General features: G+C 44.2%; 2 protein-coding genes across 2 annotated transcripts in view; one reads left to right on the top strand and one right to left on the bottom strand.

The window, feature by feature from the left end:
- The window catches only part of LOC134284301 (calcium/manganese antiporter SLC30A10-like), a 365,099-nt gene that overhangs the window by 171,301 nt on the left and 177,594 nt on the right, over positions 1 to 16,204 (bottom strand). The gene's annotated exons all lie outside the window — the stretch shown is intronic.
- On the top strand, positions 3,106 to 4,831 carry LOC109424711 (ubiquitin carboxyl-terminal hydrolase). The gene is made up of 3 exons (XM_029865247.2): positions 3,106 to 3,432; positions 3,558 to 3,698; positions 4,009 to 4,831. Exons 1-3 carry the CDS (start codon positions 3,397 to 3,399, stop codon positions 4,516 to 4,518), a joined length of 687 nt encoding a protein of 228 aa, XP_029721107.2. The 5' UTR covers positions 3,106 to 3,396; the 3' UTR covers positions 4,519 to 4,831.

The raw sequence follows: 16,204 nt of genomic DNA, 5'->3' as shown, positions 1-16,204 counted from the left end.
AACGCCGATGCCATGTCCCGATTACCGACACCTCACACCGACCCCGAGTCGGAGATTGAAGAGCCAGATGCAGTTGAGGTGAATGCAATTCAGACGCTTCCGCTCACGGTTGATGAGTTAGGTTCAGCTACCCTTTCTGATGACAGTGTTCGTGAGTTAGTTCGTGCTCTGAGAACGGGGAAGGCAGTCGACGGCAAATTTCGATTCGGCGTGGATCAAAAACAGTTCGGTTTGCAGAAGGATTGTTTGATGCGTGGTAGCCGTGTATATGTCCCCCCGTCGCTGAGAATGAAGGTTCTTCGTGAACTTCATTCAACGCATTTCGGTATTTCCAGAATCAAGTCGCTTGCACGTAGCTACTGCTGGTGGGAAGGCATAGACAAAGACATCGAGAGTCTTGTTAAGGATTGTGCCTCGTGTCAGGCTGCTAAGGCTAACCCACCGAAAGTTTCGTTCCATTGCTGGGATACACCCTCCGAACCGTTTCAACGGGTTCATGCGGACTATGCCGGTCCGTTCATGGGTTTCTACTACCTGATTCTGATAGATGCGTATTCTAAGTGGCCCGCGGTTTATGTGGTCAAGAACATGACTACCGAAACCACGATTCGTTTTTGCAGGGAGTTTTTCAGTACTTACGGTCTACCTGCTGTTTTTGTAAGTGACAATGAACCTCAGTTCACCTCCGCAGACTTCGCCAACTTTCTGAAAATGAATGGTATTGTGCACAAACTCAGCGCACCGTACCACCCTGCCACAAATGGCCAGGCAGAGCGGTTCATACAGACGATGAAGTCTAAGCTCAAATCTTTGAACTGCAACCGTTCTGAAGTGCACGGCGAAATCTGTAGTATTCTCCTATCGTATCGAAAAATGATCCACCCTGCCACTGGATACTCCCCCGCGATGCTAGTTTTTGGTCGCCAGATCCGGTCTAGGCTTGATCTTATGATTCCGTCAAAGGATCCGAACCGAAGCGAAGTTCAGTCTAAAGTAAGGGAATTGCAAGTGGGTTCTAAAGTAGCAGTTCGCGAATACGTTCACGAAAATAAGTGGGAATTCGGGATTGTTAAAGAACGACTTGGTAAACTCCATTATTTGGTTCAACTCAACGACGGACGTGTCTGGAAACGCCATATTGACCAAATGCGTAGTGTTGGTGCAGGTCTCTTGAGCTCTCCAGCAGATGCAACTTTTTCACGCGGCGGAGAGATCGGTTGTCGTATTTTCCAAGACAACGCTATCGCAGTAGCTTCTGACATGCCGTTGACTACAACACCGGAAGAAAACATACATGCTTCCGCTGACTTGACTCCTGTTCCTAATCCGACCGTTCCTAACCTTTCAACGGGCATCCAATCGCCGATTTCGAATGGAATGGCCAACACTGGGAGATGTGCAAATTCAGCGGGCTTGCCGGCAGATCAAGGACTGCGTCGATCGCAGCGGACGACCAAACCCCCGCAGCGGCTCAACCTGTAGCGAGAAGCTCGTTTCGCGGGGAAGAGCTGTTATATCCGAGCAGCGATTCTGGCAGCACTGGAGCTGTCAACCGCATGAGCGCAACCACTCGTGCCAACCTGCCAACCACAACAACTTCCGCAACGGGACCACACCGTAGTGAAAAGATCACTCTGTACCACCATTTCGAAGAGTAAAGACGAATAAAGTTGTAAGTTTGTAGTTACGCGTTTTGCCTCTCTAAATTACAATTCCGCCGGTCCGAATTCGGTTCTCCCGGTAGTTCCTCCGCCCAGTACATAATAGATACCCTTCCAGCAATTTATTTTGCTGGATGGAAAAATCAAAATTTGGTGTGTAGCCTCCAACACAATTTGCTTAAGAATTCTACCAGAAGTTTCTCGGAAATTCTTTCAGAAGTTCCTCGATAATTCTTCCAGAAGTTCCTCGGGAATTCTACCAGAAGTTCCTCAAGAATTTTTGAAGAAGTTCCTCGGGAATTCCTTCAGAAGTTCCTCGGGAATTACTCCAGAAGTTCATCGAGAATTTTACTAGAAGTTCCTCGAACATTCTTCTACAACTTGCTGAAGAATTTTACCAGAAGTTCCTCGGAAATTCTTTCAGAAGTTTCTCTAGAATTCTTCCTGAAGTTTCTCGGGAATTCTTCTAGAAGTTCCTTAGGGATTCTTCCAGAACTTCCTCGGGGATTCTTCCAGAAATTTCACGGGAGTTCTCCCAGGAGTTTCTCGGGAATTACTCCAGAAGTTCCTCGGGAATTTTACTACATAGAAGTTCCTCGAACATTCTTCTACAACTTGCTTAAGAATTCTACCAGAAGTTCCTTGAAAAAATTTTCAAAAGTTTCTCTAGAATTCTTCCTGAAGTTTCTCGGGAATTTTACTACTTCCAAAAGTTGCATATGTTCCTCGGGAATTGTCTAAGAAAATCCTCGGGAATTCTCCCAAAATTTCTTCGAATGTTCTTCAAAAAGTTCCTCGGGAATTCTTCCAGAAGTTCCTCGGGAATTGTTTCAGAAGTTCTTCGGGAATTCTTCCAGAAGTTCTTCGGGAATTCTTCCAGAAGTTTTTGGGAATTCTTCCTGAAGTTCCTCAGGAATTCTCCTAGAAGTTCCTCTAGAATTCTGCTTGAAGTTATTCGGGAATTCTTTCAGAAGTTCTTCGGAAAATCTTACCTTAGTTCCTCGGTAATTCTTCCTGAAGTTCATCGGGAATTCTTCCAGAAGTTCCTCTGGAATCCTTCCTGAAGTTCCTCGGGAATTATTCCTGAAGTTTCTCGAGAATATTACCAGAAGTTCTTCTAGAAATTGTTCTAGAAGTTGCTTGAGAATTCTACCAGAAGTTGCTTGGGAATTCTTCCAAAAAGTGAAGATGTTCCCCGGGAAATCTGTCTTTCCCCTAGACCTTGTCCAAAAAGCGCACGACGAAAAAAAACACGGCGTGCACCGGTCTAAAACATCCAACCGCTTGTTTAAAATTTACGATATTTCATGCCTCCCTCGGTTAAGCGGGCACTCCCCTGCATGGCAGGTTTTTATTCAAAAGTCGATTAAAATATCGATATTTGAGAAAATCGCCCAATCAAAAAGCTTCCGCGCGGCCGAGCTTTTCTTCCTGTCAGTCGCTGCGGCGCCCTTTCAGTCAGAGCACTTTTTGTTGTTTTGCCGGCTTTGTGCAAGTTGTGGGAGTGATAAGCATCTTTTTCTGTGCAGTAAAGCGCCGGCCGATTGGTACCTTGCGTTCCGCGATAGTTTTCCTTGCAGTTATTACTCATCCATTTTGCTAAATTAGATTACTGGAGAAATTAGATTACATTATCGGTGCAGACACATAATTCAGTACAGTGCTGAGGTTGAACAATACAGGAGAGTTGATTTTTGATCTCAAAGCCTCGAATCCATCGTCATCGTATCCAACAATGACCACTTGGCTGCCATTGGAATCGAATCCGGAGGTGAGTAACCCCAAGGTCTTTTGTTATTATTCGACGGCTGACGCTTCATGGCATCCATCAATAATGCATGATATTTATTATGCTTAATAATAAATATTCCTAACCACATCCTATCTTTTCGGAAGGTGCTGAACAAATACCTCGGACAACTGGGCGTTTCCCCACTCTGGAATGTCGTCGATATCTACGGTACCGATGAGGAGCTGCTGGCTTTCGTTCCGCAGCCGCTCAAATCGTTGATTTTCCTTTTTCCTTGCTCGGATGCGGTAAGTTTACTTTTTTATCCACAGCACTATGGGCAATGAAGTTGAACATTGCGTCAAAAATTAAATTAAATCATTAAATCTGACGGTGCACATCTTAACTGTGACCCTGGATCTATTTGTTTGTTATTTGTGCAGTTTGGATTACTTGAGTTTATAACGGAATAATGCTCTATGCTAATGCTCTCATTTCTCTCATGCATGGAAAGGGATGATTACTTTTTAAGATGTTGTTTTTGCGATATTTTCATTTCTGGCCCAAAATGTCCAATAAACTGATCAAATATGTGAAAAATTTTGCTCCTAATTGCAGTACGAGGAATACCGTGCCAAGGAGGATGCCGAGCTGAAAGCCAAGAACATCGAGCACCCGAAAAGTTTGTTCTACATGCGCCAGTACGTGCACAATGCCTGCGGAACGATTGCCCTGGTGCACGCCGTGCTGAACAATCCGGACATCGAACTGGAGGAGGGCAGCGTGATCAAGAAGTACTGGGATGCCGCTAAGGACAAAACCCCCGAGGAACGTGGCAAGCTGCTGGAGAATGATGCTACATTTACCGAGACGCACGAGGTCATTGCCAACGAGGGCCAAACGGCCGCGCCGGACATAAACGAGAAGGTTTACCACCACTTCATTGCGTTCGTTCATCACGAAGGCAAGCTGTACGAACTGGACGGGCGGAAGAGCTTCCCCATTCAGCATGGGGAAACCAGCCCGGAAAAGCTGCTGTATGACGCGATTGCCGTTTGCCAGCAGTACATTGCACGCGACCCGAAGGAAGTCCGCTTCACCATGATGGGACTGGTTCCAACGCAGTAGGCTGTGAACGCCAATCATTGAGCATTCGAGAAGAAGAAGAATTCTGCATGCAACGCTTGCTTAGCTTGTACCGCAACGTGGCCATCAATCGAAAAGGATCTCCAAGAGACTGCAAGAATTAGAGGAAAAAGGTAATTGCTTTATTGAAATGAATGCCGGACTTATAGCATAGGAATCTGGCAAAACTAACTTCTCTAGGAATATTTGTTGCTTTTGTGTAAGTCAACGTTTTACAGGGGTGAAACCCCGCTTTTTTGGTGTGAACATTGCACTAACAAGAAATAAATTTTGATATGTACTTGTATGCAAACGAGAGGAGTATGTATTTCATTGTAGAGAACATCCAAATTGCAGAATGCACGGAAATTTAGAAGTACTGTAATGATAGAATAAGCGAAATTCTTTGTGTCTAGTCAAAGAGTTATGATTAGGCATGACGCAGCACATCTTTCGAAACCTCGAAAGGTTTTTTCAGACAAGCTGTTAGACAACTTTGTGGAGACATTTCTTACTTAAAAGTATACAATTTGCTCTGTTAAATCTACGTCGAAACATTTTTATCCACCCAGTGGTTGAATCTGAGTGAATATAAAAAAATACGAACAATATTAGCGCCAGGCACCACTACAAAAAACACGCAAAGGGAAGGAAAAAAACTAAAAGCTATAACTACCGCATTTGACTGCAAGGCGATTATGCAGGAATCCCGTACAAAATTATGTGGTAATCTCTCTCACATGTCTGAGATAATCTCTCAGCTTTCTAGGAAAACGCCTCTCAGGATTCTGCGAAAATCTTTCTCAAAACTATGGGAGAACTTCTCTCAGGAGTCAGGATGGTGCAAGAATTCTTCTCATGATGATAGGAAAAAAACGCTCAGGATTCTGTGAGGAAACCTCTTAAGATTTTGGGAGAGCCTCGCTCACTATTCTAAGGGTGAAACCTTCTCAGAATTCTAGGGATTCCTTCTCAATGTTCTAGATAATCACTAGATATCTGGGAGAATCTGTCTCAGAATTCTGAGAGAATATCTCTTAGAAAGCTGGAGGAATACCCCTCAGAATTCCTCCTAGGATTCCACATCCATATTGAAATTCCTCCCACGTTTTTTTTTTCACGGCAAATCTTGCCAAAATTCCGGTAATCATACTCTTAATTCTAGACTCTAGGATCTCAGGCAGGATTCTAGTATAGTTCTTCAAAAGATTCTTTAGAAATGTCTCTCAGTATTCTGTGGGAATTCCTCTGTATTATGTATTCTGTGGGATCTGGACAAATTCCTGGTGAAATCCCTGGAAGAAACCCTGATGGATACCTGGAGAAATCCCTAGAGGAATTCTTTTAAGGATCCCTGGAGAAATTTTAGGAAAAAAAATACCTAGAGGAATTCATGGAGAACTTTCCAGAGGAATCTCTGGATGAATTCCTGGAGGAATTCCAAGAAATTCTGAGAGGAATCTGAATTTCTAAAATTTCTGAAGAAATCCCTTGAGAAATTTCTGAAGGAATTCCTGGAGCAAGCCCTGGAAGAATTTCGAAAGAATTTCGTGGAGAAAACCCTGGAGGAATTCCTTAAGGAATCTGTATAGGAGTTCCTAGATAAAATTCTGGTGGATTCTCTGAAGCAATTACGAGAGGAATTCTTGGAGGAATTTCTGGAGGATGCCCTGAACGAACCCTTGGAGAAATTTCTGAAGACATCTCTTGAGGAATTTCTAAAGGAATTCCTGGAGAAATCCCTGGATATTCTGGAGGAATCCCTGAGTCACTTCTTGGAGGAATTCCTGGACGTACTCCTGAGCAAATTCCTGGCGGAATCTTTGGAGAAATTTTCTGGGGGAAACCCTGGAGAAATCCTTGAAGGAATTCCTGGAGGAATCCCTGAAAGATATCCTGTAGAAAATCCTGGAAGAATTCTCGGAGGATTCACTGAAGAAATTTCTGGACGAATCCCTGGATAAATTCCTAGAGGAATCCTGGGAGACATCCTTGTGGAAATTTCTGTAGAAATTTCTGGACTGCCGTAATTCTGCAAAGTGACGTAAGCGCCATTCAAAATTTCGATATTTTTTGGTATAATATATATAATATCTGGTGTATAAATAACACTGTAGTATATCTGTTGTATTAGAATGCAAGATCTAAACGCAATCTATCATCTATGGAAAGAAACTTAGAGGATGACCAAGAGTTTTATGCATAATAACCAAAAAATGGGGCAAAACTATCAATGTCGCTTACGTCACTTTGCAGAGTTACGGCAGTGGAGGAATCCTTGAAGGAATTCCTAGAGCAAGCCCTGGAGGAATTCCTGAAGAAATTCGTGGAGGAATTCCTTGAGGCATCCCTGAAGCAATTCATTGTGGAATATCTGTAAGAATCTCTAAAGGAGTTCCTATAGCAATTCCGAGAGGAATTTTCGGAGGAATTCCGAGGAATTCTTGGAGGGATCTCTGAAAAAAAGAGGAGAAATTCTTGGAGAAATTCGTGGAGAAATCCCTGGGGATGTTACAAGTTTTATTTTTGTGTTACATGTCCCATTTTAATGTGTAAATATTGTCCCAAGTCAAATTCACATTTGTAGTGCTCTGGCCAGTGATGGCATTTTCCTCTGTGTACAAAAGAGCAAGTGTCATGCTACACACATTTCTTTTCTCCCAGCCAGAGCGCCACACACTGGCTTGCGTTCACCATACGTGCTCGCTGAGAGCTGTGACGATCGATGATGCGAGAAAAGGAATAACTCACCATAGCCGACTACAATCTTCAGAGAGAAATGAGTGCACCAAGATTCTCTAGAGTGGACAAGTGTTCGTTCACCCTAGTTAACTCTGGCAAAGAACACTGGAGAGAGCGATCTGCAGTGCGCACTGACGAGAATCGGGAAGCATGGTTTATCGTGGTGAAAACATTGTAGTTTTCTTCTCTACGAAACGAACCATAACTTCGGCAGCGTGCCGACATTTACGTCGTCGTCGTCGTGCCAAAAATTCGCGACTACCAAGTTGATGCTTTTGTTTGCGGTTTCCCGAAAGTAATGACGCTTGTATGTACTACACAGGATCAAATATTTTACCAAAAACAAACCAATGCTCAAACATCTGGTTTGACTCAATCGAATTTAAATTAGGCTCAACGAAGCGAAGAATGTAGTACCTTATGCCCTCCATCATTCGAAAGATGTTGGCGCGTCGATCGTTGCACGCTAATGATTTTGCGGTGGGTTGAAGGCGTTTGATAATGAATAAAATGCACCAACACCCGATTTTTTATTGTTTGTTCAGTGCATATTTGGGCAAGATTGGACTATTTTACATAAAGTGATTCTTGTAATATACCTGCCATTTTGAACTGGTATTATCAATACAATCGAAACTCGCTATGTGGTGCGAGCGAAAATCGATTTTTTTTTCATAACCCTGGGACTTAACTTTGGAAGTGGTGCGCTGCGTAATTCATCAGGACCGCTAAATAGCGCGATATGAAAAAAAAAACTATTTTTATTCGCAACATATTCCGAATTTCGATTGGGTTGATAATATTATTTATTAAATACCGGTAAAAAAGTGTAGAATTAGCCCGAATTAAAATACACCTAAATACATTTAAAATGAAAATAGAATTAGCCCGAATTAAAATACACCTAAATACATTTAAAATGAAAATAAAAACAATGTCCCGACCAACGTCGTACTACCGTACGCACGTTCCCTCTCAACTCGTTTTTGTGTGCCAACAAATTATACGAGGTTTCGCTTTTGAACGGTTTCCCTGCGTTTCCACAGAAGATGCATAATGAAACACTAATTTCTTTCTCAGCATCATCAACCATTTTCTACTTGCTGAAAAACATTCCCACATCATCCTCGCGCTTCTTTTATTCCGCCATTTTTCGTTTTGCATGCAACAGGAATCTACAATGCCGCGGATGCTTGCAAACAAACTGCACTCGCTGCTTTGCTTTCACCAACCAGAGAAAATTTCTTCAGAGTGATGCTCTGGAGTGGGCTCACTACAGTGTACACGCGCGTGTGGGCGATCCCATAAGTAGGTTGGTGTGAGAGAACTGAGGTGCGCAGAAAGTATATTTCTCTTGGGTGGTGAGTTCAGTTTCGCTCTATGGCTTTGCTTTACCGGCACTCTCTCGCACTGAATAGTTTCAACTACCAGTGAAAACATTCTCTTTGTCTCCCTGGTGATACGGTACATGCATCCTCAGAGAGGCCGGTTCTCTCGCTCGTCAGTGCCGAACTCTAGTGAAATGCCATCACTGGCTCTGGCATAATAGAGCATCATGATATCGCATCAATCTCATATCATACCGTTCCCTAACAGAGAAATCAAAATGTAAACGTCTTGTATTGAAACTCAAATAAGAATGCGCTCTTGGGGGGAATAGAAATTCCTAGACTAAACTCAAGCTATGAATAAGCAACTAACGTTGGGAACGAAAAGGAAACCTGTCAGAGAAAACTCGATAACATGATTGACTGATGGACCAATAAAAATAATGAAACCTCGTCACCCTGTGATTGGTAATTGTTATCCAATAGAGTAACAGGGCAAAATATATCTAGCTTCTATCTATCTATATCTATATCTATCATAGGTACAGGCGAATCTGTCCCTACCTCCACGCGGTACCGGCCGGAAACTATGAGCAACCTTAGGGAAGATCGGGTAACCAACCCCGGTGGGACCTTTGGTCGTAGGCTGACAGGGAAGGGGGGGTTTGCTTCGGCAAACCTGAGCGTCTGTTCTCCAGGAGGAGCGGCTCACAACAGCGTCTGATCCCCATGTTAGGGGCGGCTGATCTACGTCCGAGTGCCAGGGAAGGACTCTAAGCTCAACTGTGCACTATGGTCCTCCGGAAAGTAGGGGGTTGGTGTCAGGCCCTACGAGCCAGCCGTAAAAACCCATTGTAACGGAAAATCAGCAACAGAATAATACGAACCGAGACCAACGGCAACGACCCCAGCGAACAAAAAGGACTTGCGATTGGAAACTCGGTACGTGGAACTGCCGATCTCTCAACTTCATTGGGAGCACCCGCATACTCGCCGATCTACTGAAGGACCGCGGGTTCGGCATCGTAGCGCTGCAGGAGGTGTGTTGGACAGGATCCATGGTGCGAACGTTTAGAGGTAATCATACCATCTACCAGAGCTGCGGCAACACACGCGAGCTGGGAACAGCTTTCATCGTGATGGGTGATATGCAGAGGCGCGTGATCGGTTGGTGGCCGATCGACGAAAGAATGTGCAGGTTGAGGATCAAGGGCCGATTCTTCAACTTCAGCATAATAAACGTGCACAGCCCATACTCCGGAAGTACTGATGATGACAAGGACGCATTTTACGCGCAGCTCGAACGCGAGTACGACCGCTGCCCAAGCCACGACGTCAAGATCATCATAGGAGATTTGAACGCTCAGGTAGGCCAGGAGGAGGAATTCAGACCGACGATTGGTAAGTTTAGCGCCCACCAGCAAACGAACGAAAACGGCCTACGACTCATTGATTTCGCCGCCTCCAAAAATATGGCCATACGTAGCACCTTTTTCCAACACAGCCTCCCTTATCGTTACACCTGGAGATCACCACAGCAGACGGAATCTCAAATCGACCACGTTCTGATTGACGGACGGCACTTCTCCGACATTATCGACGTCAGGACCTATCGTGGCGCCAATATCGACTCTGACCACTATCTGGTGATGGTCAAACTGCGCCCAAAACTCTCCGTCATCAACAATGTACGGTACCGGCGACCGCCACGGTACAACCTAGAGCGACTGAAGCAACCGGATGTCGCCTCAGCATACGCGCAGAATCTCGAAGCCGCGTTGCCAGACGAGGGCGAGCTCGATGAGGCCCCTCTAGAGAACTGCTGGAGTACAGTGAAAGCAGCCATCAACGACGCAGCCGAGAGCACCATCGGGTACGTGGAACGGAATCGACGAAACGAATGGTTCGACGAAGAGTGCAGAACGGTTTTGGAGGAGAAGAACGCAGCGAGGGCGGTAATGCTGCAGCAAGGGACTCGACAGAACGTGGAGCGTCACAAACAGAAGCGGAAACAGCAGACCCGCCTCTTTCGGGAGAAAAAGCGCCGCCTGGAAGAAGCGGAGTGTGAAGAAATGGAACTGCTGTGCCGTTCCCAAGAAACACGGAAGTTCTATCAGAAACTCAACGCATCCCGCAACGGCTTCGTGCCGCGAGCCGAAATATGCAGGGATAAAGACGGAGGCCTCTTGACGGACGGACGTGAGGTGATCGAAAGGTGGAAGCAGCACTTCGATCAGCACCTGAACGGCGTGGAGAACGTAGGCACGGGAGCCCACGGCAACGGAAGGAACGACGACGCCAGTGCAGCGGAGGACGGAAATGAACCAACTCCCACGCTGAGGGAAGTTAAGGATGCCATTCACCAGCTCAAAACCAACAAAGCAGCTGGTAAGGATGGTATCGCAGCTGAACTCATCAAGATGGGCCCAGAAAAGTTGGCCACCTGTCTGCATCGGCTGATAGTCAGGATCTGGGAAACCGAACAGCTACCGGAGGAGTGGAAGGAAGGGGTAATCTGCCCCATTCACAAGAAAGGCGACCATTTGGAATGTGAGAACTTCAGGGCGATCACTATTTTGAATGCTGTCTACAAAGTGCTATCCCAGATCATCTTCCGTCGTCTGTCACCTAAAACAAATGAGTTCGTGGGAAGTTATCAAGCCGGCTTCATCGACGGCCGGTCGACAACGGACCAGATCTTTACCGTACGGCAAATCCTCCAGAAATGCCGTGAATACCAAGTCCCAACGCACCACCTGTTCATCGACTTCAAAGCGGCATACGATAGTATCGACCGCGCAGAGCTATGGAGAATCATGGACGAAAACGGCTTTCCTGGGAAGCTGACTAGACTGATTAAAGCAACGATGGACGGTGTGCAAAACTGCGTAAGGGTTTCGGGTGAACTATCCAGTTCATTCGTATCTCGCCGGGGACTGCGACAAGGTGACGAACTCTCATGTCTACTCTTCAACATCGCGCTGGAAGGTGTGATGCGACGAGCCGGGCTCAACAGCCGGGGAACGATTTTCACAAAATCCGGTCAATTTGTGTGCTTTGCGGACGACATGGACATTATCGCTAGAACATTTGGAACGGTGGCAGAACTGTACACCCGCCTGAAACGCGAAGCAGCAAAGGTCGGACTGGTGGTGAATGCCTCAAAAACAAAGTACATGCTGGTAGGCGGAACCGAACACGACCGGATCCGTCTGGGTAGTAATGTTACGATAGACGGGGATACTTTCGAGGTGGTGGAGGAATTCGTCTACCTCGGATCCTTATTGACGGCTGACAACAACGTGAGCCGTGAAATTCGGAGGCGCATCATCAGCGGAAGTCGGGCCTACTACGGGCTCCAGAAGAAACTGCGGTCGAAAAAGATTCACCCACGCACCAAATGCACCATGTACAAAACGTTAATAAGACCGGTAATCCTCTACGGGCACGAGACATGGACCATGCTCGAGGAGGACCTACAAGCACTCGGAGTTTTCGAGCGACGCGTGCTAAGAACGATCTTCGGCGGTGTGCAGGAGAACGGTGTGTGGCGGAGAAGGATGAACCACGAGCTCGCTGCACTTTACGGCGAACCCAGCATCCAGAAGGTGGCCAAAGCCGGAAGGATACGGTGGGCAGGGCATGTTGCAAGAATGCCGGACAATAACCCTGCAAAGCTGGTGTTTGCAACGGATCCGGTTGGCACAAGAAGGCGTGGAGCGCAGAGAGCACGATGGGCGGACCAGGTGGAGCGTGACTTGGCGAGCATTGGGCGTGACCGAGGATGGAGAGCGGCAGCCACAAACCGAGTATTGTGGCGTACTATTGTTGATTATGTCTTGTCTTAATGATGTGGAACAAATAAATGTATGTATGTAGGTACAGGCGAATCTACAATGATCGATTTCTCTTCAGATTATTCCGGGAAATATGACTATTCCTGATGATGAAATGCATGGAGCGATTCCTGGAGGAATTTTTAGAGTATTCACTGGACAAATCCCTGAAGGATTTCCTAGAGAAACCCCTAAGGGATTTCCTGGGAAAATTCCTTGGAAGATTTTTTGGAGCATTCACTGGAGGAATTTCTGTAGGAATACCAGAAGAAATTTCTGGAGAAATCCTGGATGAATTGCTAGAGACATCCTCCGAAGAATCCCTGGAGAAATTGCAGTAAAAAATGTTGGAGGAATTTCTGAAGGGAGTCCTGGAGAAATCCTCGAAGTCCTTGGGGAATTCCTGAAGAAATTCGTGGAGAAATCCCTGAAGGAATTACATATCTGAGGCATCCTTGAAGCAATTCCTGAAGGAATCTAAGGGAGAATCCCTGAAGCAATTCCGTGATGAATTTGTGGTGAAATTCCTGGAAAAAACGCTTAGGGTAATCCTGGGAGGATTACCTGGAGAAATTTCTGAAAAAAAAACAATCCTGGAGGAATTCCTAGAGAAATTTCCTAGTTTGAAACGGAGTAAGAAGAGGGCGGGTAAATGTGAACTACAGTATGCCACCGACATTGCTTTCTTTACTGCCTGTGAATTGAAGCTACATAACTGATCAACTATACTTTCTAGTGGTTTCTCCTGAACCCAGCATCTGACCATATGGTCAATATGGTAAATAGAAAAGCTTTTTCGAAAAACTACACCACTCAACGAGGGAGGAAACAATTGCCATTGCAAAAGGTGGCCAATCGCTAATCGCCTACTATTGAGCGGTCTTAGCGTGTAGGAATACCTGGAATAACTCCTGGAAGAATCCCTAAAGGAACTTCTCGAGGAATCTTCCAAGAAACTTCTGGGGGAATCTTAAAAGGAACACCTGGACTAATCCCTGAATGAACTTCTGTAGCAATCCTCAAAGAAGCTTCTGTGGGGGAATCCCTGTATTCCCTTAGAGGTATCCTTAGATCCTCCTGTAAGAATCTCTGAAGGAATTCAGCAGGAACACCTACAAAATTCCCTTAAACTCCTATTGGAATACATAGCTGAGGGAACTTCTGTAGGAACCCCTGAAGAAATACCTCGAGGCATCCGTCAATTCTCCTCGAACCACTGCGCAGATCTTTTGAGGAACTCCTGGAGAGATCACGGATGAAACTTCTTGAGAAATCTCTAACAGAACTCCTGAAAGAATTCCTGGAAAATCTTCTTGAGGCATCCCGAAGGTATTCCAAGAGGAAACACCGGAGGTACTTCAAGAGAGATCATTGAATAAATTCTATGAGAGATCCCGGAAAGAACTCCAGAAGAAGTTTCTAAAAGAATTCCAGGGAAATTCATGAAGGTACTACTGCAGAAAAATTTGGAGGGGTAATCCCTGAAGGAAGGCCGGGAGAGATCCCCATAGGTATTCCTGTAGGAACCCTTGTCGGAACTCCTGGAATGATTCTGAAGCGATCCCTGAAGGAACTTCTCGAGAGATTCCTGAAGAAACACCGGGAGAAATTCATGAATAGAATTCAAGCGGAATTCCTATAGTAACTCCTGGAGGCAGTGGCGATTTCCTAACCACAAATCTACCTGTGCACCAAGTATAAATTCTTGAAATTTTTGAACAAATTTGCTTGTAATAAATAGAAAATGAATGGCTACTTTCACTCATTTATATTTCGATTTTGATCATAAAGCCCTTGCAATTGCAAGTTTCAGGGTCGGTGCACAGGTAAAAAGTAAGGTTACGCGACGCCACTGCCTGGAGGAATCTCTGAAGGAACTCCGGGACTAATTCCTAAAGGAATTCCTTTAGAAGTTCCTAAAGGAACTTCAGAAGGAATCCCTGAATGAACTCTTAGACTCATCTCTGAAGGGCCTCTTTGGAATCCCTTAAGAATCCTCTGGAGGAATCACTGATAGATCTCCAGGAGGCATCCATGAATCCTCCTGAGCATATCTGATAGAACTCTTGGACTTGGAGCAATACCTGACGGAACTCCTGTACTGCCCCTATTCGCATAAAAGTCCCATGTTTGCTGGGTTTCCTATTCACATGGGACTGTTGTGCGAATGGGGGCAGTGTAGGATACTGAAAAAACATGATGAAACTCTTAGAGACATCCCTGAATCCTTCTGAATGAATCTCCGAAGGAGCTTCTGAAGAGATCTCTAAGGGAACTTCTGGAGAAATCCTCGATTGGGATTTTAGAGTATTCTTTGACAGAATCCTGTACATAGAACATCCGAAAAAGCTCCTGGACTAACCCATGAAGAAACTCTGAAAGGAGTGCCTAAAGAATTTTCTGGACAAGTAAGTTGAGGCATCACTGAAATCTTCTGGAAGAATCACTGAAGAAACCTCTGGAGAGATGTGAATGGTGAATGAAATCTAATGAAACATGCAAGGTGACCAGGAGCACCCATCCGTTTTACTACTTTTATGATGAATTTTGTCCAAACAACTTCATAATCCATTAGAATAAAATTCATCCTGTTTGTAAACCTGATAAAAGGTACTTCATAATGAACGAATTGAAAAATATCGTCAAATTAGTCAATAACATGGATTTTAAGCATTTTCTTATGAGAAATCATCAGAACAAAATAAGGTTTTCATGTCAGAATCAATGTTTTATTATGATTCTGGTTACCTAGTTTACAAAATAAAACGAAAGTCGTGAACTTTTGTCAACGACCAAAATTTTTGAAGCATAATTTAGTGCTGATTTCGAAACCGTGCTTCAAAAAAATTTAAGTAGAACAGTTTTTGAGTTTTAGTTCAATTCGAGTTTTACAACTTTTTAAAATATGGAATTTAATAAAATTTTAATATCTTGCGTTTTGTTCAACCAATTTTAAATCTTTTTCCTTAATTCAAAAGCTGATTATAATACCATTCGATCATCTGAATGCAGGTTTTGCGTCAGATTGATAAAATTCAAGATATTAGCGATTATTGGGGACGATCTCCTTGAATTTTAGCAAATTTTTCAAAAATATATGAAGAAATTTATTTTTTTCAATAAGATAAAAACAATTTAAAAATTATTTCTCAACGTTTATTTGACATATCATATGTAGGCGAGTTGCAGTAAAAAAATCAGCTCAATCGGAGCATTGATTACTGAGAATGAGATGTGTAAAGTGAGTGACTTTGCTTAAAAATAGAACAAAAAACGATTTCAAATCATCAACCTTGTATAGAAAGTCGAAAACAATTACGCTCTACTGTATTTTTTTTTTCCTTCGCGTTTTCGAACTCTGGGCATGATTCTACATCAAAAACGATCATCAGCTTTCCGAGTTCAAAAATGCTGTAAACTAGTGTTATTAGCCAACATTACTAACTTACTGCAAATCATTTTGAGTTACACTAGAAAATATTTTCTAAAACGTGATAACATCCCAACTAACATTTATTGTGAATGTACACGTCAACAAAGCGTCATCAATACGGCTTGATGCTGAGTTACTGTGTTGTACATATGGACGGAAACTTCTTTGTAAGCCCTATACCAATGAATCTGGCGAACTTTATCCACATGCATATGCTGTGCGAGCAGCTTCTATGCCACCAAGTCAAAGTTCTTTTCTCGGCTCCTATGTTACCACTAACTGAATAACAACTTAAGAAGGCACTTTTTCAGCCTTTTCACAGTTGTTAAATAACAGTTATACGGCATCCC

This window comes from Aedes albopictus, chromosome 3 (assembly GCF_035046485.1).
Source record: "Aedes albopictus strain Foshan chromosome 3, AalbF5, whole genome shotgun sequence".
Lineage (NCBI taxonomy): Eukaryota > Metazoa > Arthropoda > Insecta > Diptera > Culicidae > Aedes > Aedes albopictus.
This window is presented reverse-complemented; position numbering and strand designations above follow the sequence as displayed.

Coding starts and splice junctions, on each gene's coding strand:
- LOC109424711 (XM_029865247.2), top strand. CDS start 3,397: ATGACCACTTGGCTGCCATTGGAATCGAATCCGGAG. Junction 3,433..3,557: donor CATTGGAATCGAATCCGGAG/GTGAGTAACCCC, acceptor TCTTTTCGGAAG/GTGCTGAACAAATACCTCGG. Junction 3,699..4,008: donor TTTTTCCTTGCTCGGATGCG/GTAAGTTTACTT, acceptor TCCTAATTGCAG/TACGAGGAATACCGTGCCAA.